Source organism: Aquila chrysaetos, chromosome 8, assembly GCF_900496995.4.
Source record: "Aquila chrysaetos chrysaetos chromosome 8, bAquChr1.4, whole genome shotgun sequence".
Classification (NCBI taxonomy): domain Eukaryota; kingdom Metazoa; phylum Chordata; class Aves; order Accipitriformes; family Accipitridae; genus Aquila; species Aquila chrysaetos.
The window spans coordinates 11,518,764-11,540,804 of NC_044011.1; the positions used below are offsets into that span (position 1 = coordinate 11,518,764).

Here is a 22,041-nt window from a genome sequence, read left to right on the forward strand (position 1 = left end):
GCACCTGCAACTGACTGCTTAGTGAGTCTGTTTAATACAACCCATGAAATGACAACCACCAAACTTTTTTTCGTACGATTTTCCTTTGTTTTTAAATCATTTCATTGCTAAGCCAGACTTTTTTAGGAAGGTGTACTCAGCTACTTTCTCTGGCTGAAGCTGAACTGTAAGTACATTACCTTGATTTCTATTTTTGCATTGTCAAAGACACTAATTGAAACACTTGTATTGTTCTTGAATTTCCACAATACTATAGAAGAAGATCTTTAGGTCTGTGCAACAATATAATCCATCTGACTAGGTATTTTCTGAACAAAATGAAAATCCATTTTGAATTAGCCTTAAATTTACTTCAAAAGATCAAAGAGCAAGGTTGTCTGAGATAAAGATACCAATTTTCAGTGTATCTGGGAATATTAAGGCCCCTCTTGGTTCTTACTGCTAAAAAATGTAGAAGGATAAATCCTGGAATGAATGGCTATTTTTGGAGGCTACTTATATAATTATGTGTTTTTAACATCACCTGATACATTTAGAAATGTAATAAGTTTTTTCTTAATTATTTAGTTTGAGAAGTTCCTTTAAAGCTTTGTGTGATTTAGGGAATTTTTCCTTTGGAGGGTTTAGGGACATTTCTAATACTTTTACTAGCAGTGGCCTTGTAGTGGCTTACAATGATTAGGCCTGAAGGTGGTGTCATTACTGTCACTTATGTTTAATGTTTTCTGCAGACTTTTAAAAGTCTGTTTTGTGACTTTGGAACTGAAATTTATCTATTTTTAAGGTGGTAGTATTAACTTGCAAGTATCTTGCATTTTAATGGTGAGGATAGAATCTTTTGAATACTAAAATGAATCCTTTAAAATGCTCAACCACTGAAAAACACGTGACTTGCATCGGGAGTAATATAGGGCTGACGTGCTGTTCACTGCAGAAATGCATGTGGGTTTTTTGTTTTCCTTTTTAAGGCTAAAAGGAGAGAATCAGCAGCTGATAGAGTACAGAAAGAAACTTGATGACCTGCGTTGCTGGTTGGAAAATGTAGAAAATGCTCTGGATGCAAGATTTACATTTGACCATGAAGAAAACTTGAAAGAATTACAGGCAAGATTAATTAGCATTTATATGTGTATGCACATGTATGTCTTGTGCAAGGCATCAGGACATGGCTTTTGGGGAGGGGAATTTTCACATTGTAAATAGCCAAAGAAGAATTATGGTTGTGTGAGACAGTTTTGTGAGATTACTTACACAGGCAAGATGCATTTTGTAATGAAGTTGGGTTGAGTTGATAACTATGTTATCTAGCCAGAACATCATGGCTATGTACCAGAAAGTGAGAAATAGATGTACTACTGATAAAACTCAGTAAGTGGAATTTCACTGGAGATGATGTCCCCAAGACAACTTTATAATTGTCAAAACTTTAGCAAAAAGCCAATAAGCTTAAAATAGTAAATAAGCACTGTTGACCCATTTAGTGGGCAGTTTTAATACTTTGTTACATGTGGAAGATTCTGTTTAAGATGCTTTTTAAACTATAAGGGTTTTTGTCATTTCAAGTAAGTTGGATGCATATGTATGTGTGTATTTTTCCTGTTTATTTTGTGTCTGGCTTTGACAACAAAATATCTTTGGTTTGTAGATGTGTGAAAGAGAATGTTTCTGGAATCCTAAAGGAATGGAAGGAGTAGTCAATCCAACAAACCTGCTTACTCATTTTTTAAAAATTAGTAATTAAAAAAACCAACAAGCAGACAACATCTGTTAGACCAAATCAGGTGGAAAGGCTTGAAGTTCCAACAAATATGTATAAACAATGTAAAGTAGTTGCAGTAATGTTTGCCTAAAGAAATTGACTCCTGTCAGTTGAGTATTTGCTGTCTGACTATCATGACAGTTTAATTTTTCTTGTCTTCTACCTTATTATAGATACCTGAAGCTAAAGGTAGAACTGGATTAAGGGGGAAAGAGCAGAATTTGCTAGAGAAACACTGGTAGGGAATTATTAAGTACCAGTCTGGCCTTGTGAAAGCAGGAATGTGTGTGCAATTTTGGTTATGGATATTAAAAAAAAGTGAGTTTGCAATAGAACAGGTACTGAGTAAGATTGCTGGGCTGTTCAGGAGGGTGAAGAACTCATCTGCAAAGAAACCTGGAGCTTTCCTTGTTTTGTTTAGTCAAATAACAATGAGAAGGGATATGATGAGGAGAATGAGGAAGTGTAGGGAAGATGATCTATTACTAAAGGCCAATATTAGGTAAGTAGGAGTAACAGATGTTAACTGGTCAGTCAGGAGTAAATACAATCTGGGAATGAGAAGGACATTTCTAAATAGAGCTTCTGGAGCAGCCTCCAATTAAAAAAGACATAACATGTTTAAAATTTTTTTTTTTTTTTTTTAAAGGTGTAGAACCTTGAAAATTTAAGAAAGGCACTATTTGGTATACTGCTTATTGTAGCAGGGTTCTCTGTTCAGTGATCTCCCTTCCAGGCCTGTGTTCCTGTCACTTTACTATGCACACCTCCATAATACTTGTGCAACAGAGAATAATATAAATACTGGGGTGGATAAATATGATGCGTACTTGCTATTGTAATTTTTTTATTCTAGTGCTTTAAAGACAAAATTTGTGACTCCTGTTCCACAGTGCTTGTGGTCTATAGGTAAATGATAGCACAGTTGATTTAAAGTCAGTGGGAATCCAAACATAAGCTTGCTTTTTTATTTTTGCAGGATCTGACCTGCACTTTCATGTTTAAAGAGAAAGGCAGCTGTGGGAGGTTGATCAAAATGAAGTTGTAAGGTTATGTTTAGTTTTTAAATACCTTCAGAGTACATTTCCTTAAGAGTAAAGTACCTTGTAGTGATCTACCATGTACCTGTATAATGCATGTCAGGAGTGGGCCCTTAGTTTTTAATTTTTTTAAAAAATTAATGCAGTCAACAATTTTGATTGATTGACAACGCGTTGCCTTTTGGATACACATGGTACCTCCAGAGTTGATCAAACAGGAGCATCTTGTAAGATGAGAATCAGTGTGCATGATGTGAAGCTGTACAGGTACCTTGGCTGTTTGCAGTTTTGTGGGGTTTTTTTCCAGTTAGCAATAAATGTCAGTATTTGAATAAATGTTTTAATAGTTTCTAGATAGAGCATAGAAACCAAAATAGAAGCTTTTCTGTTACATGTTTCCAGGGAAATTTCTAAATATTGGAGTTTAAGGAAACCTTCCTTCCCCCCCCCCTTACTTAAGCAAGTATGTGTTTTGCTTCAGTCTAAAACTCTTCTGTCCATTTTAGGTGTTAAGTGAGGAGATGGAAGTACAGGGAGACAAACTGGAATGGCTGAACAGAACTGAACCTGAAGTGCTTTTGGATAAAAATGTTGATCTTCAGGAAAAAGACAAACTTTCTGATTGCCTGCAGTCCCTCAATGTGAGGTGGAATAAGGTGTGCATTTCTTCAGCATCGAGTACCTGAAACTGAAAATATAGTGGTGTACTTAAAATGGTTGTTTTTCTTTCTGTGTATCTGTGATGTACATAAACTGTCTTGGAAGCCATGCAGGCATGCTCAGGAAATGTGCCCCAATCCATGTCTACGTAAAAACACTGGTGGACATTTTTCCATCAGAATGAGTTAGTTAGCTTAAGGGTTTTTTTGTTTTTCTTTTGTATTGGCTTTCTTTTAAACAGCTGGATCAAAAATATTTCACTTGGAGGCAAACAGTAATGTATTAATTTGAAATTGAGAGAGTCACAATAAATCTTTGCTGTATAAGAAAGTTGAATGTTTGCAGCAGTTAAGACGAAAACAAACGAAGCTGTGGTAAAGCTTAGTGAGAAAATCTTATCAAGTGTGTCGGGAATTCTCGAGTACAACTGTTGTAAATTAGAAGCTCTAGTGTTCAATCTCATTGGCAAGTATATAAGAAAAGAACTCACTGGTTGCAGTAAAACCAGATTTTTTTTCAAGCAGAGCCTGGAGATCCAAGTGGAAAAGGAATAGAAATATTTGGCATTATATTATGGATCAGGGAGGTAAGAATTTATTGGGGAAAGGGGCTTTTGATAGTTCAGGGAAAGAAAGATCTGTTTTTACCTACTCAGCCATGAAAATGGGGATCCCCCCCCCCCCCCCCGTATATTACATTTCCATCACTGTCTTTTAAAAACTTTTAAAAAGTAAAGGAGGCAAATTTGTCTTCACTACAATAGAGTTTAGTGGTAACATTTTTTTTCTTTTGAATTAATTCCCTGTTTCTCTGCTTTCCTGTCACTGATGACTGTGCACTCAAATAATGAGTCATAGCTCTGATGCTTACGCAGTAAAAACGATGTAAACAATCAGTCTACAGCAGTTCATTTATTCCTGTCCAAGATTTAGGTAAGACATTGGAATGTATTGAAATAACACTCTGAGTACCTCTTGGCGTTTTTATTGGTTTTAAATAATACCTTGAAAAAATTAATTGAAATATCTGAGGCGTGCCATTGTAGCAAGCATGGTGTAGAGTATTTTGTCTCTTCTAATAAGTGATTACTTTTTTGCTGTTAATATAGGTTGTCTTACTGTTTTTATTCGTCTCTGCTGGGCTGTAGGTCTTCAGAGAAGTGCCTGACAGAGTGAGAGAACTGGAGGCGTTTGTTGGGCAGTCTCGTCTTGTTACGCAGACAAAGCCTTCTGGTGAGTGATCAGTCCTTCTGTTGTGCTTAATTGTATTGAGTTTAATCCTGTTTGTGGTCAAACATAATCCAAAAAGGAAAACCTTCCCTATGAACTTAGACAAGTGGAAATAATAAAAGTTGTCCATCGCTGTACATGGGGCTGCCTTCATGTTACTGTGGGAGAGGGGGAATGTTTGGTTAGGGAAAAAGTCACTTTGCAGTTCAGGATTGGCAGAGTCCTTCAGGGTTCCCCTAAGATTGTTGAAATGGAGGAATGCTTTAGTAAAGCTTAGGCCTCCTCATCAGGAGCCAGTCTATTAGGTACAGAATAAAAACCAAAATAGCTATGTTTGTGACAGCCTGGTTTCCTGTGGATTTGTACCTTGTGGTCATGCCTTTTAGTAGTTCAGATCCACTAGAAGCTTTCCCTACAGCTAATTATTTGTAAAGTATCTCCTGCATGCAGATTCTCTGCAGTTCTATAAATAAAGGCCATTCTGCATCTTTCAGCTCAGTAGGGACACAGATAGGTCTTTCTCATCTGCTAGATACTTACATTCCTGAATCTTGTAGGGGAAGCTGTCTAAATATGAAATGTTTTTGTATCAGACACTGACACTGGCCGTCTTTTCAAGTTGTTGGAGACAGATCAGCAGATACAGAGTCTCTAAACAAGGTGCTCAGGTCTCCTTTTTAGAAAACTAGGTAAAAAAGACAGCCCTTGCCTGAAAGAATTTGCAGCTTGAACTTCAGTAAATTAACTCTTTTTTTTTTTTTTTTTTCCTTCAGTTCAGCAGCAGTAAACAAAATTTAAAGAAGGAAAACCAACTGGTTTTTAAGCCTTTCAAAACCTTGATTCAGCTTGTTTTCCTTTCATACAGGGTGTTAAGTAAAGCTCCTGTATTTCATTGCTTGAGGCAAGTGTGTAATATTCATGCTCCAGCTTGATTTAACTTAGTGTTTTCTTGGAACTAAAACACAACCAAACACAGCTTCTGGAGCGAATCTTACTGTTCAGCTCATTCCTTGCTTCTTTGCAGTGTCAGGTTAAAAATTTAGAAAACATGGGGTTGAACTAGCAGGCTTCTGTCCCTTCTTAGGACAGTTGCGTATTGCCAAGTCCATGAAGCATCTATTGCAGTAGCTCGACTTGTGCTTAAGTGGATTTCGAGCCAGGAGTGGGGAAAACCTTTCAGCCACATAAATGTCTAAAATTGTCTTCCTCACTTTTGTATTCTCTTAAATGAAAGGATTGGGTTTTATGCTTAGTAAGGGTCAATTCCCTTTTGTATAAGAGTGTTTAGCTTCACTACATTAGATTTAAAGTCATTTTGCCTTTGCAAGTTTTCTTCTTGTTTGTTTTGTATGTAGGCTGAATCATTTGGGTGAGTCTTTGGCATGCAATGAAATAATTAATAGCCTTTTTAAAAAAAGGCAAAAGGAATTTCTGATTACTTAGTTTCTGGTGGTTAAAATGCCTCAAATACAAATTTTGCTGTGTTTTCTCTGTAGATGCTGTTGGATTTTTATAGGAATTACAAAAAACCCCTGTAATTCCCAGAATTGCATGTGTGGCCATGACTTTTTTTCTTTAACAAAACCCCCAAACTCTGTTTCAGATGTCCAAAAGGTGGTGCTAGTATCTTCTTCATTGGAAATTCCTGTTCAGACTCAGCAGGCTTCGGAACTTTCTGCGCCTGCTGATCTGGATAAAACTATAACTGAGCTGGCTGACTGGTTGGTATTGATTGACCAAATGCTCAAGTCAAACATAGTCACCGTGGGAAATACTGAAGAGATCAATCGGACTATTGCACGAATGAAAGTATGTGTTTTTGTGAAGGCTAGTGGATTGGAAAATTGGCTCATGCTTTAATAGCTTGTACATTCAGTAAAGAAATTATATGTGTTTTAAGAAAAAAGAAACTGACTGCAGGAAATGCATAACTTGAAAATTGCACTTTAAATACTGTTGTTACTATACTCCTCTCCCCTCTACCATTTCCTGTTAATTGCTGTGTCCCTATGTGAGCTAGGCGCTGCTATTTTTTAAACAAAGCATATAGAGAATAATTCCTGAAAATGACATCTTTTGGGGAATGTATAGATAGCTTATGCTGAAGACTTTGGAGCAGCTTCATATTTACTTGGAGGGTGACATTTATGATTCACTCTTTAGTGGTTTCTAATGAGTTTTGTTGTGTTGTAGTTAGACTAAACTGATTTCCAGAGACATGCTAAAATGATTAAGAGTTGTAACATAAATGCTTATGATGTAAATGTTTGTTTCTGTTGATAGCTCATAGTATGCTGAGCCATGACTAAGGGTAGTACTTGTGAGATGTATGCTACCATTAAGGTTCATTTTCTTTGACTTGATATCAATTAACATGAGTAACTGTAGAGTAAAAGCTGCAGGCTAAACAAGTGCTAAACTGTTTCTGTGAGTGTCTAACAAAATCTTGAATTTGAAAGAATAATGTGATGTACAGTAACTTTGGAAACACTTTCTTCTTTTACCTGTATAATACTTGTAGTTATTTCACTGTGGCAATGAACCAGAAGCTCATATTACGTTTTTTTTATACAATATATAGTCTGAGTGTTCCTTCCTGTTCTCTTCCTTCTTCATCTCCCTCTGCCTCCCTGCATTATATAAATGATCAGAGCTTGGCAAGAGGAAAATAAGTTATGGGAGAGTGAAAAATAGATACTGGAAAATATTGTGCAATGGATGCGGTAACAGTGTGGTTTGTACAGGTTAACGTTCACCTCTGGATTTTAAGTAACTAATTCAGAATATTTTTGCTTTTTTAAAGCAGTGTGATAATACTGTGACAATTCAAGTAATGATGGGAACAGCCATCTACTTGTGGCAGCACATACATGTTTTGTTTTATCTACAAATAATACAGATGATGTTAACTAAATTCTGCTTTTTGGACTCAAAAATCATATCCTAATTCTCAACAGATAACAAAGGCAGATTTGGACCAGCGGCACCCTCAGCTTGATTCGGTTTTCACATTGGCTCAGAATTTGAAAAATAAAACTTCCAGTTCAGACATTAGGACAGTGATCACAGAAAAATGTAAGTTTCTCCATTGTGTTTGCAAAGACAGTGTTTCCATGGTAGTAAAAAAATCTTCATATCTTTTTCTTAAACTCGTGATTTTGAGCCTAGCTGAAGCTGCCTTCCTTGAACAAACTGAAAACTTAGCAGTTAAGTGGCTTTCATTCTTAACAGTCTAATGAAAATTCCTAGAACAAGAATTGCCACTTGTTTTCTTGACTGGCCGTTTTTTTTCAAGTACAAAGGTAAATATTTTTGCTGGGATTTCAAAATATCTTATGAAGAATTTGAGTTACTTGACAGCCACAGACCCAGAGATGAGGATTTTTTTATTTATTGATGAAAGGAACTAATCGTGTATCTTTATTTTTGTTGAGCTGTGATGCATTGGACAGTTAGTGAAAAGCATGAATGTATTGACTTAGGACAATAACTTTGTGTACATACTTTTCAAATTGTTGACTGAGAGTTGGTAGAGTTTTTAAGTCACTGATATGTGCTTGAAAATGAGTTTCCAGTGTAAAGGTCCCCACCCCCTTTGCAGATTTCTTTTACTGGTACTTAAGGAAAGAAAGCATACAACTGACAATTAGAAACTAAGGGACAATGTATTCTTTGAACTCTTAAGCTTTGCTGGTTGCTAAGATTAGAAAATCCATGCAGCAGGGAATATCACAGTTAGAAGTAAAAATGGAAAGATATATTTCCGTATGTTCTCCTCTGCAATGTAGTTTTCCTTAAGTACATCTACATGAATTTCTTTGGTGTCCATAAGACTTGCTGGAGATAATAACGGGGTCAGACAAAAAGCCCACAGACACGTTAAAGGGTCTGATGAGACGCTAACTGCTATCTAAGATTCATAGGAGCTATGGATTGGTAGGGGAGTAAGATCCAAAGAAGCTAAAGAAACTTGTAGGGCCTGAGTTTTGCAGCCACTCAGAACTAGGGGTCAGCTGGAAACTTGGAGAGGGTAGTAACTATTTAGTCCATGGCAGTCAGTCAACAAGGGGAGATCTGGTCAGTCACAAAACATTCTTGATTCTTCAGAAAAGGTGAACAAGGAATAAAGGAACTGTATGTTGAAAATTTGAGTTCTCCTATAGTCTTGCCCATCCAAGGTGGGAACAGGGAAGCTGTGTATGCTGCCATGGATGAAGCTTCCAGTAGATACCCTATAGATGTATGTGAAGATTTTGCTACCTGTCATGAAACATGAAAAAACTCAAAGGTTTTGTTGCTACTGACATTGGTAAAGAAAAGGTTGCTCTTTGAAGAAAAGTGAAGCTCAGGACTGCTTTATGCACCTCATTGTTTAAACACTTAGGGGAATATACTGATGTCCTACAAACTCCTGTGAATGTTGTTGGATGAAGCCTTATTACTCAAATAGCTAGGAGCACAGAAATAGAGAAAAGCTTCCTTCTCTGGAACTTCCCTCCCAATTACTGCATCGACATTGGGAATTAAAAGCACAGTCTCATCAGGAATTCTTTCCAATCTTTCTCCCTTTGATACCAGAATGGTGCCCCTGACAACTTTTTCTGGGAACCTATCTATTGAACCCACTGAACGCTACCAAGAATTTCACTATTTTTCTGTCCTGTTTTGGTGGAGACTGAAGAGAGGGGAAATACGTCAACAGTGCAGAAAGTAAGGTTAACCTGGCCATTAATAGGGAAAAATATATCAAGAAATATTCTTTCTATAATAACAACAGCAACAACAATAATAATGATACTATGTAAACATCAAATATCTACCCATTTCAATCAAGTTGCTATTGTAGGCAGCTGTTTCTCAGGGATATTTTTTCCTTCCAGCTTAGTGGGGAGAGCCTAAACACTTAGGAGGTTTTTCTCTGCAGTTCATTAGCCAGCACACAGGGTTATAGCCTTTTTTCACTCCTGCTGTTTTTGCTTTTGCTGTTTTGGTGAAACCACTGATCTCTCACAGCAGCTGCTGGTTTACTTTGAACATACTCTTTGTCAAATATGGTAACTTTTTTTTTTAATAACCTATATTATTATTTGCTCTTGGGTTACTGAAGCTTTGTTCTAAGTTCTCATTCAGCATGACCCAAGTCATGCCTAAAAATGAATCCAAAAGTTGCCTGTGGGTTGAAATTGATGCATTTATATTGCACTGATCATTGGATTTGTCTGCCAGTAATACAGTTACTCTGACAAGTTGGCTTCGCTGCCAGAGTCTTTGAGATCTTTGTGAAACTAAACAAAATATTGTCGAATCCTTTGTATAACTGTAAAAGGGTAAAAAAAAAAAAAAAAAAAAAAGGCAGCAAAGGGTACAGTTACCTTAAGGGGTTTTAGCTTAAGCATAGCCTTTGGCATTTTTACTTCATGGAAGATTGACGTCACCTGAGTATCAAGTGTGTTAGTTTTCTAATAAAATTGCATATGTAAGATAAATATATTGGATGTGTTACTGCCTACCTGTTGCTGCTCAGAGTACAGATATACTCAAGAAATCCAGCTTAGGCTTTTTGTTTTGTTTGCTTTTTTTATTCTTTAGTTCTAGTGATGTGTTCCTAATAAATGTCATGACAGGTAGTAGGGAAGCTGTTTTCACCTCTATAGACTTTCAAGTAATACTCTTTTTTTTTTTTTTTTTTTTATGGTCTGTAAGTATTAGAAATAAATAGCATTGCACCTTTTTCTTATCTGAAGTCAGACCTACTGCTTTCCCTGACACGCTATTTTTTGTCCTAGGAACTTGTCATGTTGTCTTTTTCACCCTTTGTTTGTTAAAGTTTAAAGCCTGTTTATCGATCATCTAATATAACTCTATTGAGAGAGGAACGGGATACTTGAAGGAAATGGGGTGTGATCAATAATTTCTCTGTTCTGCTGTGTAATCTACATAAGCCTGTAGAAACATGTGGTGTAATGAAAGTGCCAAAGTAGGCTGTTACTAGAGTGTTTCTACTTTGGCCAAAATTGTAGTACAGGTACTACTAGACTGCCTTCAACACACAGTGATCTGGAAAGCTTAGTTCACTTTGTATAAGGTATCCAGATCTAAACAATATTTATTTATTTATTAGTACTGGTTTAAGTTGCAGATACACAAAGATGACTTGCTGGTACGGCCACCACCCTAAAATTGTGTTCCTTGGAGCCCTGCTACTGGCGTATCTCTGCAGTGCAGCTGGGGCAGATTTGCCTCCCACATGCGTGTACTTAAAAAGTAAAATAAGGCCTTTGAAATATTCCAGAAATAATAGTTGTTACCTGTATGCTGAACTGCTTAAACAAGAGGTAACCAAACACCTGCATTTTTCATTTCCTAGCTTGAATGTGTAAACTACATGGGGAACTAAAATACTGAATATGTAAACTACTGTATTTGAGAATGAATTATGTTATTGTCTCTTCTCCTGAGAATTAAGTGGTAGTTATTATGGCTACTTGTTTGTTTGCCTCAGGTTTTTCTTATTCTGTGTTGTCCTCCACAGTGGAGAAGGTGAAGAACCAGTGGGACAATACCCAGCATGGCGTGGAGGTGCGGCAGCAGCAGCTGAAATACATGCTGACAGACAGCATACAGTGGGATGAACAGAGGCAAGAAATGGGGCACCTCATGGAGCAGTGTGAGATCCGTCTGCGTATGCTCCTGCAGGCCTCAAGAGAGATGCTTGCCAAACAGATTTCAGACAACAAAGTGAGACAATCTACACTTTTTTATTTTCCATACCAGACTCCTCAGTGTATCCAATGCTACTGGATTCAATTGATACGCAAATATACTCTTTAGTTGTAGGACTGATTTGGCAATTCTGTCCCTTTTTGGGCATGATATATTCTAAATTGTGTCTATTTTTTATATATATATAAGACTTCCTAAGAATCGCTTTCTGGGAGGGAAACAGGTGGTGTGTATGTCTTTTTGTAAGTGTAGTTGAAATGACTATAGTGTAGCATCAAATAAATTATATTATGCAAAAAGCTTGAACCTCAGACCAATAACATTTTAATCATACAGCCACAGAATGTGGGATGTGTTACTTCACAGAAACCTATTAACAGTAGTTTAGTAAATCCAGGAATGGACCAAGCTACTTAAAATTATCCTGAATTTTACTTCTGATAGGTGCCAGGCATATTCAACGCTGCTTTTTTTTTCTTTTTTTTTTTTCCCAATCCCATGCAGTTTTTGCTGCTTTTTCATATTACAGCAAACCTGCTGTGATATATCAGTAAGTCTGATGTCCTTTGTCCTGGTGGATGTCAGAAAAAGGGCAGGCTGTAGGTAGCACAGGATGAGAACTAAACAGACAAATCAGTGAGGAGGGGCTTTTTTCAGTGCAGTATTTAGACCAGGGCTATAATAAAGTTTTAAAAGTGTGTGTGTGCGTATATATATATATATATTCATGAAGGGACAATATAGGGGTGCAGCTCGGTATGGAAAGAAGCAGAGAGTATGACCTTGAGAATTCCTCACTGATCCATAGCTATTTCAGTAAACAGTAAAATTGCGTGCTTTTCATCGTCTTTCTCTACAGGAGCAGGGGATGGGCAATGGACTGTTAGGTCTGCTTGGCTTTCTTAAGTGAAAGTAGGCCTGTGCCCAAACATGTAGTACAGAGATCATAAGATATAACTGGACATATATATATATATTCAAATATATTTTTTTTAATTTAGAAATAAACTTGAGGTCAGGATTCTGTAAAGTCAAGGCACCTTATGAATACCCTGCCACAATAAGCAAACACATCTAAAGTATTTTCTTCATTTAAAACCAAAAAAAAAACCCCACAGAACAATGAAATCAAATTCTCATGCTGCACACTTCCACTTATGCCACTTCTAGCTCCCGCTTATATCATTATTATCATAATTTAAACTTATTCATGCTACTAAAAATATGGAAGTGTTGCCAGTAAAACACAGAAGAGGATTTTTCTAGCCTTTGGCGGTTCTGGCAAATATAATTTTTCCTCACCTATTTGTGTTTTGATTGGTTCATTGTCAGGACACTTAGTATCTGTAGATTTTCTTCTTAAGATTTTTTCGTCTAGATGAAAAATATGCACTTTTTTGTTTTATAAAAAAGCAAAAAGGAGGGTTTAATGGTAAAATGCATAACATGAAAAATAGTCTGATTTTTATTTTACTCTGTCTCATTGCTTTTTAGCTGTTAGTACAGGATTTACATAGAGGTGACATCACGGTAGCTGCATTCAATGATCTTTCTAATAAACTACTTCGAGAGTATCGTGATGATGATACCAGGAGGGTGAAGGAAACCACTGACCAAATGAACACTTGTTGGGTTAATCTGAACCAAAGGTAATGACAAGGTTTCATTGTATATGTAGCTGTTTGTGTCTTAAACTTGTATCCTATGTATACACGTGTATTGCAGTCTCTTTTGTCCACTTTACTGTCGCATTTAGGGCTACTGCGGGTAATTAATCAATTACAGTGAAACTGTTTTGAGTTTTGATGATTGAAATTATCACAGTTCACCACGGAAGGCTTCAATATGGCATCCCATTTATGTGGTGGTTTTTTTAAGGAGAAAAAAAAAAGTACTTGTCTCATGTTTGGTCTCAGGTGTGCTTGTGGCTATTATTCTCTAAGTGTCTTTGAACAGTTCCTCTCCTGTTCCTTGATGCTAGTATGCTTTATGTCTTTGTAGTTTGTTGCTGTGCTTTCTTTTCATAAGGCTGTAAGTATTCAGCTTGGTCTTCCAACGCATTAATTCATTATGGCCTTTCATCTAATGGAAACTTCCCCTGAATGGGGTTGCGCTTTGGGTTCCTGAGTGCGGTGCTTCTAGCACTCCCATATAGAAAATACTTGAGCTTATAGGAATGGAGACATACTTGAACTTTACTTTTTTCTATTCATCCTGTATTAAGACATATTTGCAAATATGTCTTAATGAAAATACGGTGTTTCCCTATGTATAATGTTTTTTTCCTGTAGTGTAATCTAATCTCTGCAGAAATTCTTTTTAGTATTTGATAGACAATTAACATTTAGAATAGTGTCTGACTCGGTGCCTGCAGCTTAAAAGATGATACACTTTGTGGTTAGAGGGACAGAAGAGAAAATTGTTCCTGTGTGTATGGGAGCGGGGGAGATGACAACCAAAGTCTGTGTGTAAGTGTGCATATATGTGCATGTAAAAGGGGAAACTGCTTTTGTAATGAGATGTCAGTTAAGGGAATAAAAATCCTAGGTAACTATGCCTTTGAAGTTGATGTTATATCCTGGGGAGTGAGAGGAGAACTTTGCAGTGGCAAGAAGTAGGTAATGAAAGAAGCAGAGTAGAACGTCGTCTTATCCTTCTTTGGAGGAAAATGGTCATTTTGTGCCTTTGATGTGGCAGCTGGTTTCCTGGTTATGTCCACTGAGGGATGAGGTACAAAATAGGCAAAACTTTGTATGGCTCATTCCATGTTATCATTTGAGAGAGAATAAAAATTTGTTAATCTCTAAATGTTTTGAGATGTAAGATAGGATTTGTTAAGTGAGTGAAACATTTAGTAATTATTCTGTGTGATGCGGATGACTTGTTTTCATGGTTCTTCAGACAACTTCCAGTAGAGTGTGGGAAAGGCTTTGGCACATGACAAAACTTCCTTGGCTTTTTACTTTTACTTTTTCTGAACTAGGTTGTAGTGATGAGGTCATCTTCTGAAACAGCCCTTCCTGACCCTTCATTTGCATTAAGATTAGGGGCTGCAGCATTTTCACCATCAGATTATCCTTTCTTTCCTCACAGTAAACTAATAATTTTTCCAAAAATGCCATTAACTTCATCTTAATGTCATGATGACATCTGGGGATGAAGATGCAATTAGACCGTGAGGGGAAACAGCTCCTTGTTGGATTAGCAGTAACAGTAGGCTACAGCTCTGTAGTAGTCTCATTTACATTCAGACTTTGCAGTGTTTTGGCTAGAACTGGCATAAAACTGCCCACCACTCGGAGCAGGTGACCAGAAAGAAGAGGTCCTGCCTGGAAGCCTCTAATTATTTTTGAATCTGCTTAAAGTCTGGAATAATAAGCAACTGCATTCTGTTGTGTATAACTGAAGCTCCTCAATTATCACTAGGGCTACTGTTCTGCAGTCTCCAGCCTTAGGAAGTTGAGTATCTGCTTTGTTTTTTAACTAGGGATAGAATGTAAAGGAGAACTCCGAGAGCCAGTGGGTAGCCAGAGCATGGACCTGCTCAGCGTAACTCCATAGAGCAGCAGAGTAGAATCAAAAGGGGAGAATGTGCAGTGAAAGCACTTTTTTAAGGAAATGAAGGTTTTTATACTTTCTTTAAATGCAATAAATAGAAATACTAGTGAGCCTTGAGTGACAAGGTTTACTTCATGTGGCAGATGTCAGGACATGCAGGGGTTGTATATGGAGCACGCATGTGGCCCTACGGCTTCTTATAAGCGCAGATCTGCGTTTATAGCATAATGCTTTAAAATACCAATTTGTTCCCATGCTTGGAGGTTTTGGAACGGGACCTTAGTAACATCACTTTGGAGAATCACAGTCCTGAATAGCACAAGAAGACTACGAGGGAGACTGTAGCCATGGCATGTAAAGTTGAAGGAGCTTATTTTAAAACTGTTGGCATTAAGACATTGAAGCTCCCCAGCTTGACATTGTGTAAAATGGATACTCTGCCCAGTGGCTATTTATGTTCTGTTTTTATACTTTAGAGTGAAACTGTAGTAGTTCTTTGTGTTTCTGCTGCCTCAGTAATGGATTATAGTTGATGTCCGTACAGTCTCAGATGTTATTTTCTGACTTTCTTTTATCACACACTTGTATGCATTGCAGGTTTTTAGTTTAAATCTGAAAAAATAATTGGGTGGAAATCTGAAACAGTGCCATGAAAACTTAATAGAGTTACAATTTTCATTTTCTTGGCTGTGTCTTTGCTAATAGAATCTGCTTAGACCTTCTCCACTATCACTGTGTTAAATGAAATTAGCCACATTTGTAAGGGATTCTCCAGGTTCTCCTTACATTTAAGTTTTACATCCTGGAAGGACCCTCTGTCTTTTGAGACTGTTCTAATTGTATTAGAATTCTTTGAAAATGTGAGTCATCTTTTTATAGCAAGGGGTAGTCATTAATCTGCAGTACAGAACTCTCCATCATTTTCTATTTTACATTTACATTCTAGCCTTTACTGGAAGGAAATGAAAGTATTTGTGTCTGCTCTGTATTGCTTGCTACTGCTATACAGGTCCTCTTTAAAAGCACCCATGTAATCTTAGAACATTAGTTGTAAATCTGCTAATTTAGGCTGCTGGAGTATGTATTTAGTGAAAGGGATGATTTTCAGCTTTAATTCAAATATCATGACAGCAGTGGGACTGTAATAGGATTTCATTCTTTCCTTTAATTTCAACCAAGCAAAGTTTGAGAAATTAAAACTTCAGGCTGAAGATGTCATTCTTCAATGAATGTTATTAGCTACAAAGTTCAGGTTGTCTCAAGTCCCATCTAGTACATCAGTACGTAGACTTGGAGATCTGGGTCACTTAACAGTGTTTCATCCTTTGGGGCTTTTCTTTTTCTTTGAAGGTCACCTTTATTACCAGTCTGTTCTTCCTGTTGTCACTCGTGTTCTTCCACCTTTGGCCTTAACCCCCTGCTAGGGAAGAAAATCCCTGCAGAGGGAAAGGGTTTTGAAGTCAGAGCTTATAACTGCTTTTACTTTACATTTTTCTTGCAGTTCCTTGCTGTGCTCTAATTTTTGAGCTGGTGCTTGTTATCTTTTCTAGGCAATATCTATCATACCATTTGTGATCTCTAGCATGCTATTTATTATTTTTTCTCAAGAGTGGGTGAAGCATTCCAGGGCTTCAAGTGAGAAGCAAGAATGAATGTTTCTTGCCCTACTAGTCATTTACCAGTAGCCAAAACTTGGGTGAGCATGAAGTCAGGAGTGATTCACACAATCTCATTTTGGATAAAGCAATTATTAACAAGTGACATAAAACCTAAGCTCCTAAAGTGGGGGTTGCAACACTATCTTTTTGCAAGTAGTCTCTAGAAAATTCAGTTGGTTATGCTCATACTTAGGAATGTAGGCCTGGCAGAATTGGAAGTGCATGAGATTTTCTTACTGCCCTTGAAGGAAAACAGCTTTTCCTTGCATCTGTCTTTCCTGATGTGCTAGTAAACCAGAATACCTGCTTTGAAATACCATCCTGAATGGTAATGAACATCTATAGCTTCTTTTCTAAAAAGAATATTTTAGCTACTTTTGAATTTGTGACTCTAAACACAGTGATTCCCTAATGCTGCTGAGCAGTACTGTTGCCACAGCATGGCAAGGAGGAAAGCAAGCCAAAGTAGACTAGGAGGAAGCAGAAGACACATAAGTTTGGTCCTGTCTGGAGAAACATGTTCAACTCATGTGAAAATATCAAATGATGAGTGTTTTGGCCTTGTCGTACTTGAAATTAAATATTACTTTACCCCTGAAATCTTACAATATGATTAGTGCTTGATGTGAAAATAAAATTGAACTTGCTACTTATTTAGCAGCAGCATTCTAGATAGTACTCCTGTTAGGGATTTCTGTACAGTGTGCTGGTGTGGGACAGCTTGTTTCTTTCTTTTGTCCTGATTTTGGGAAAAGGGATACTGCAGAATAACCGCCTCAAATGGATGATATTTAGTCTGTCATGCTTTAATTAATATTGTTAATCAGAGGTGACTGTAACAGTTTCTCATCTGAGTTTCATTTCAATGACAAGGAAACAGTTCTGTTATGCAGAAATACAATGTGATCTTTTTCTAGGAAATCTTTTGAAGTTGCTTGTCAACAATATAATCCAAAGGTTTTAAATGAGTTCCTTACATCTTAAAAAATCCTCTTACAAACAAAAACTTTTGTGTTTGTACCAACCAGAGATCTTTTGGATTGATTGAAAATTTGGACTACATTCTGCCAGTCTTTTTTTAGATTTAAGCATGTTGAGCGTGGCTTGGCTGTTACGATGGCAGTGTATTATTCTAAGTGATAGCATCAAAAATCTTGTCTTTTAGCAGAGAGAAACAGGTATTTGACTTTTCATCCCTCAGCACTTTAACTCTTAGAAATTTAGGGAAATATTTCTGCCTACTGTAAAAGAGGAAGAAAAAAATCCTTCAAACCCTCAGCGCTTCTATTCTGTATGATTTTTTTGTTGATGAGGAAAAGCATTCATGCTTTTCACACATGGGAATAACACTTCTACCATTTGGGGTAGCATAAGTCCATGATGGTAATACTCGAAAAGCTAGGTTTTTAATTAATAACTTTGTTTTTTCCACATGCCTTTTTAAAATGGGCTGTGTCATATATAACCAGTTCAGAACATCTATGGGTAGCTATAGATATTATAACCAGAGAAAGTGATATAAATACTGATAAAACAAGCTGTGACAGCTGTATAGTTTCTTGAGAGAGATAACTTTCAGATTTCCTTTTAGTAGTTTCATTATGATGTATGTAATGCTGTATGTTATGGGGGAATAATCTGACACTTGTCTTGTTTTCAGAGCTGTTGATAGGCAGAATTTCTTGGAGACAGAGCTGAAGACAGTACAGGCCTCACACAAGGATCTGGAGAGCTTCCTAAAGTGGCTTCAAGAGGCAGAGACAACAGTTAATGTTCTAGCAGATGCATCCCAGCGTGAGAACACTGCTCAGGACAGTGCCTGCATAAGGGAACTCAGAAAGCAGATGCAGGTAAGAAACAAAATATACTGCTGTTATTCATGCTTTTTCTCAATGCCAAAAGTTATAAAGGAGAGCTATCTACTAGAGTGGGGAAACCTGCAGCCTATTGGAAGGTGTTTAAAAACCAGTATTTTAGAAGTCAGGTGTGTAAAGGAAGCAGATTTTTCTTCCTAAGGTTTGAAACACATATTTAGTGGACATCTGTGTCACTGAGGGCTCTTAAATGTCCTTGGAGGGTGACTGTATTCAGGAATGTATACTTGATATAAACCAAGTCATGTTGTGTGATTGTCCAACCAAACTATTTAATCTACTTCCCTCCAAGTAAAGCCCTCCTGGGCTGCACTGTCTCCTATCCCTGCCTGCTGCCTTACTCATGCTTTTACAGCAATTCAAGAAGTTGTCGTGCTTGGATCATCTCTTCTCCCTCTCCTGCTGCCCAGCAGCTCCCCAGCTGGCCTTCCTTCCCGTGCAGGGCACAGACTCGAAACCTGAGAAATAACTGAGGAGACTAACTGACACCACTTACAGTCCTTTTTAATATATGGACACCCTAGCTTGTCTAAAATCTAGAAAGGAGATCCCTTCTCCCTGTCTAAGAAGCACGGACTAGCTGAGTACCACATTGTTGGGCTGTTCCTGCCTTTGCATATCCCATACATCTCCTTTGGGGAGGTAGGAGGGAGAGAGAGGAGCTGAGTTCAGTCTGCATTAAGGGTACAGTGTATTGAAGGAAAACAGGAGGAAAGGGTGTGGAGACGTGACAGCTCTTCTAAAAATTACTATCTTTGAGTCTGTGGCAGCAAAAGGTTGAGCATCACTGGCTAAAAGGATTTTGTATTTCTAAGATATATGAATTTCCTTTGTCCTGTTTACCTGATGTGAACGCTTTTCATGTGTCATCTTTCTCCTGAATGTTTTAATATTTTTTTTTCTTTCAATTAGATTGCCTCATTTAGCACAGTTATTTTGATATGCACAGAACTGGGTGGCTAGATCAGTTACTAACTCCTGCACTCTGGGTTTGGAATAATGTTGCCTGTGGTCTAAGTTCATGGGGTTTGAACAGCTTATAATGAAAAAAAGTGCTGTTTTCAGTAGTGCTGTTAATCTGAACATATCTATATGAATTTAAATGAAACAAGACAGTTTAAAGTATCTGATAGCAAGCTACTCACTGTAATCATAAGGAAGAGAACAATATATTGTGGAAGCTTGTGTCTGTTGAAGATGACATGTCACTAACCAATGTTTATATGATTCTGGTCAGTCAGGTAACTCATGCTGAGACTAGTCTGTAATGGCAACACCTAGAAGTTAATATTATACTTTTCTGTTGGCAAAAAACTCCAAACAAGTAATGTAGTGGAGGTGGAAGAGCTAGAATGGGGCCACAGGAGGCTAACAACATGAGGCAGTGCTGTGCGTAGACTTATTTCTGCATTACTTTGCCTTCTGCGTAGTCAATCACACCAAGATAAAGCTGTTATTTCACAATTTGCTTGTTGGCTCTATGCAGCTGTGAAGCACCTTGATCATGGAAGATTGTTCGCCCTTCTTCATTGTACTGCAGCCTGGTTAAAATTGCCAGAGTTGTGCTGTGTGAGGGGAGAACTGCTGGGCAAGACTGCCTGCTGTGTGGAGAAGGTCTATGGTCTATGGTCAACCAGCTCTTGACCATGCCTATTGTCCTGGCTTGTAACCATTGAGAAGGCAGATGTAGGTGCTTGGGCATGGCCTCCCCTTGTTCAGCATCCCGTTACCTGATACTGTCCATCTTTTTCTGTGACTGTATGCTTCTATACACTGTGCGCGTGAAGCATAATCACTTAACTTACCCATGACTTTACATAATATTGTAAGCTTTTTTCAACTACCAAAGGAAGTACAGCATGTCAAAGACGATCATAGCATAACGGCTTCTGAAATGAACTTTGTTCCCTACTGTCTTTCAATCGCACTTTAAATATAACTGAAGACATTCATATCATGACACTGGCAAACACTCAAAAAATCAATGTTTCTGTTTTCAAATATTTGTTGAGATAAACTTTTGAAAACAAAATGAAGCTCTAATGTCTTGCTGTACCTTAAAAAAATCCAGCCCACTCCCTTGCAAGTTCTTAAGCTTAATATCTGATTAAATAAAGATCATTTCCTGTTCTTCCCCTGTTGAGTGGTATAAAATAACAATGTTCTTCTCTTTGTGCTTTGAATATATGAAGAAGTATTTCTTCTAAATGGTTTTAAGAAGTATGCAGGGCTTGTGACTTTCTCTGCTCTATGTGAAGATGCCTCTGCCCCCAAGGCCTGTGCATTGAGTAAAACTACTATGAGTTTAAGGTGTGATAAATTCTTGGTGAAATTTGTGCTGAACATAGACAAAACATGATGAATTTTTGTTGTTCTTATATGTCATGTATTTTTCAAAATAGGATCATCCGTTAAACTGTCATCTGTGTGTGTGCATGGGAGGACTATCCTCCATTATATTTTGGGGCTATCTTGTTTGGCTGCAGCTCAAGCTACTCTACAGTGGAATCAGTGATCTGGGCACTGTTGAAGCCTTTTTTTGCCTTCCATTGTGACATCTGAGGCCAGCAGCAGTACTATGTAAATAATGCAAACTTTGAGTGTGGTAATAATTTCTTTTTGAAAAGGAGGAAATTCACAATTATATCATCACTCGTTCTAATTCATTCTCTCAGTATCTAAATGTTGCAGACGACTTTCCTTTCAGGTTAGTGCTGAAACATTCCAGTCTGTTGGAAAATATTTAGCAGCCACCTGAAAGAGGTTAAAACCTAATTTGAAGCAAGATGCAGAAAATGAGCTAGGAAATAGTAAGAAGTAATGCTGGGTCAATGTGTGTGAAGTCTTGTGCCTGCAGATGTAAAGGTGTTCAAAATAACTTGAAAGTTTTGTTTTACTGTAAATTAAAATCAACATGACTAGTGGTGGGCTGTTTGTTTGTCTCACTGCTTGATTCAAACTTGTCTGCTAGCTGGGAAGGAAAAAAGCAGACCTGAAAGAAGGCAGGTGTGGACCGTGGGTTCTGTCTTACACAGAAGAGGTTTGAGCTCTTGCACAGTGATTTCTGAATGCCTCGGTGTTTTTGGACTTGTGCTGCTTCAAAGGCTTCTTCAAAAGATGTTTGGTTACAGCATGTCAGCTAATGAGGGTAGGCTAGAGCTGGTAGGTTAAAGGAACAGGCTTGTGGTGGGAGAGAAGAGTTGATACAAGTCAGGAGCAATGGAGTACAGGGGGGTGGTTCAAATAAGTGGTGAAGTTGAGGAAAGAAGGTGTCTGGCAAGGTGGAGAACACAGGTGGTAAGATTTCTGTATACAGAGTGGAATGAAGGCTCTGTTTCCTCAGAATGATGTTGTCATTGGTGCTGGACAGATCAGGAACAAAAAGGAGTACAGGTAAAAGGTGTTTACATTGATTCAGTTCTACAAATAAGGATGAAAAGGTTTTGTTAGCGGAATTGGATGGGAGAAGTTTTTAAATCTGCTCTATGAAGAACCTGCACCTGGCATTCATCCCCTCAGATGGAAAGTGCCTGAGAAGAG

At 37.6% G+C, this 22,041-nt stretch overlaps 1 protein-coding gene across 5 annotated transcripts in view; it reads left to right on the top strand.

The window, feature by feature from the left end:
* The window catches only part of UTRN (utrophin), a 392,954-nt gene that overhangs the window by 149,983 nt on the left and 220,930 nt on the right, over positions 1 to 22,041 (top strand). For all 5 annotated transcript variants that reach the window (XM_030021907.2, XM_030021906.2, XM_041125129.1 and 2 more), the window contains 8 exons: positions 969 to 1,104; positions 3,306 to 3,455; positions 4,607 to 4,691; positions 6,292 to 6,497; positions 7,646 to 7,763; positions 11,221 to 11,426; positions 12,906 to 13,060; positions 18,288 to 18,477. In XM_030021907.2, coding sequence (XP_029877767.1) covers positions 969 to 1,104; positions 3,306 to 3,455; positions 4,607 to 4,691; positions 6,292 to 6,497; positions 7,646 to 7,763; positions 11,221 to 11,426; positions 12,906 to 13,060; positions 18,288 to 18,477 — 1,246 coding nt within the window. The remainder of the gene's footprint in view (positions 1 to 968; positions 1,105 to 3,305; positions 3,456 to 4,606; positions 4,692 to 6,291; positions 6,498 to 7,645; positions 7,764 to 11,220; positions 11,427 to 12,905; positions 13,061 to 18,287; positions 18,478 to 22,041) is intronic.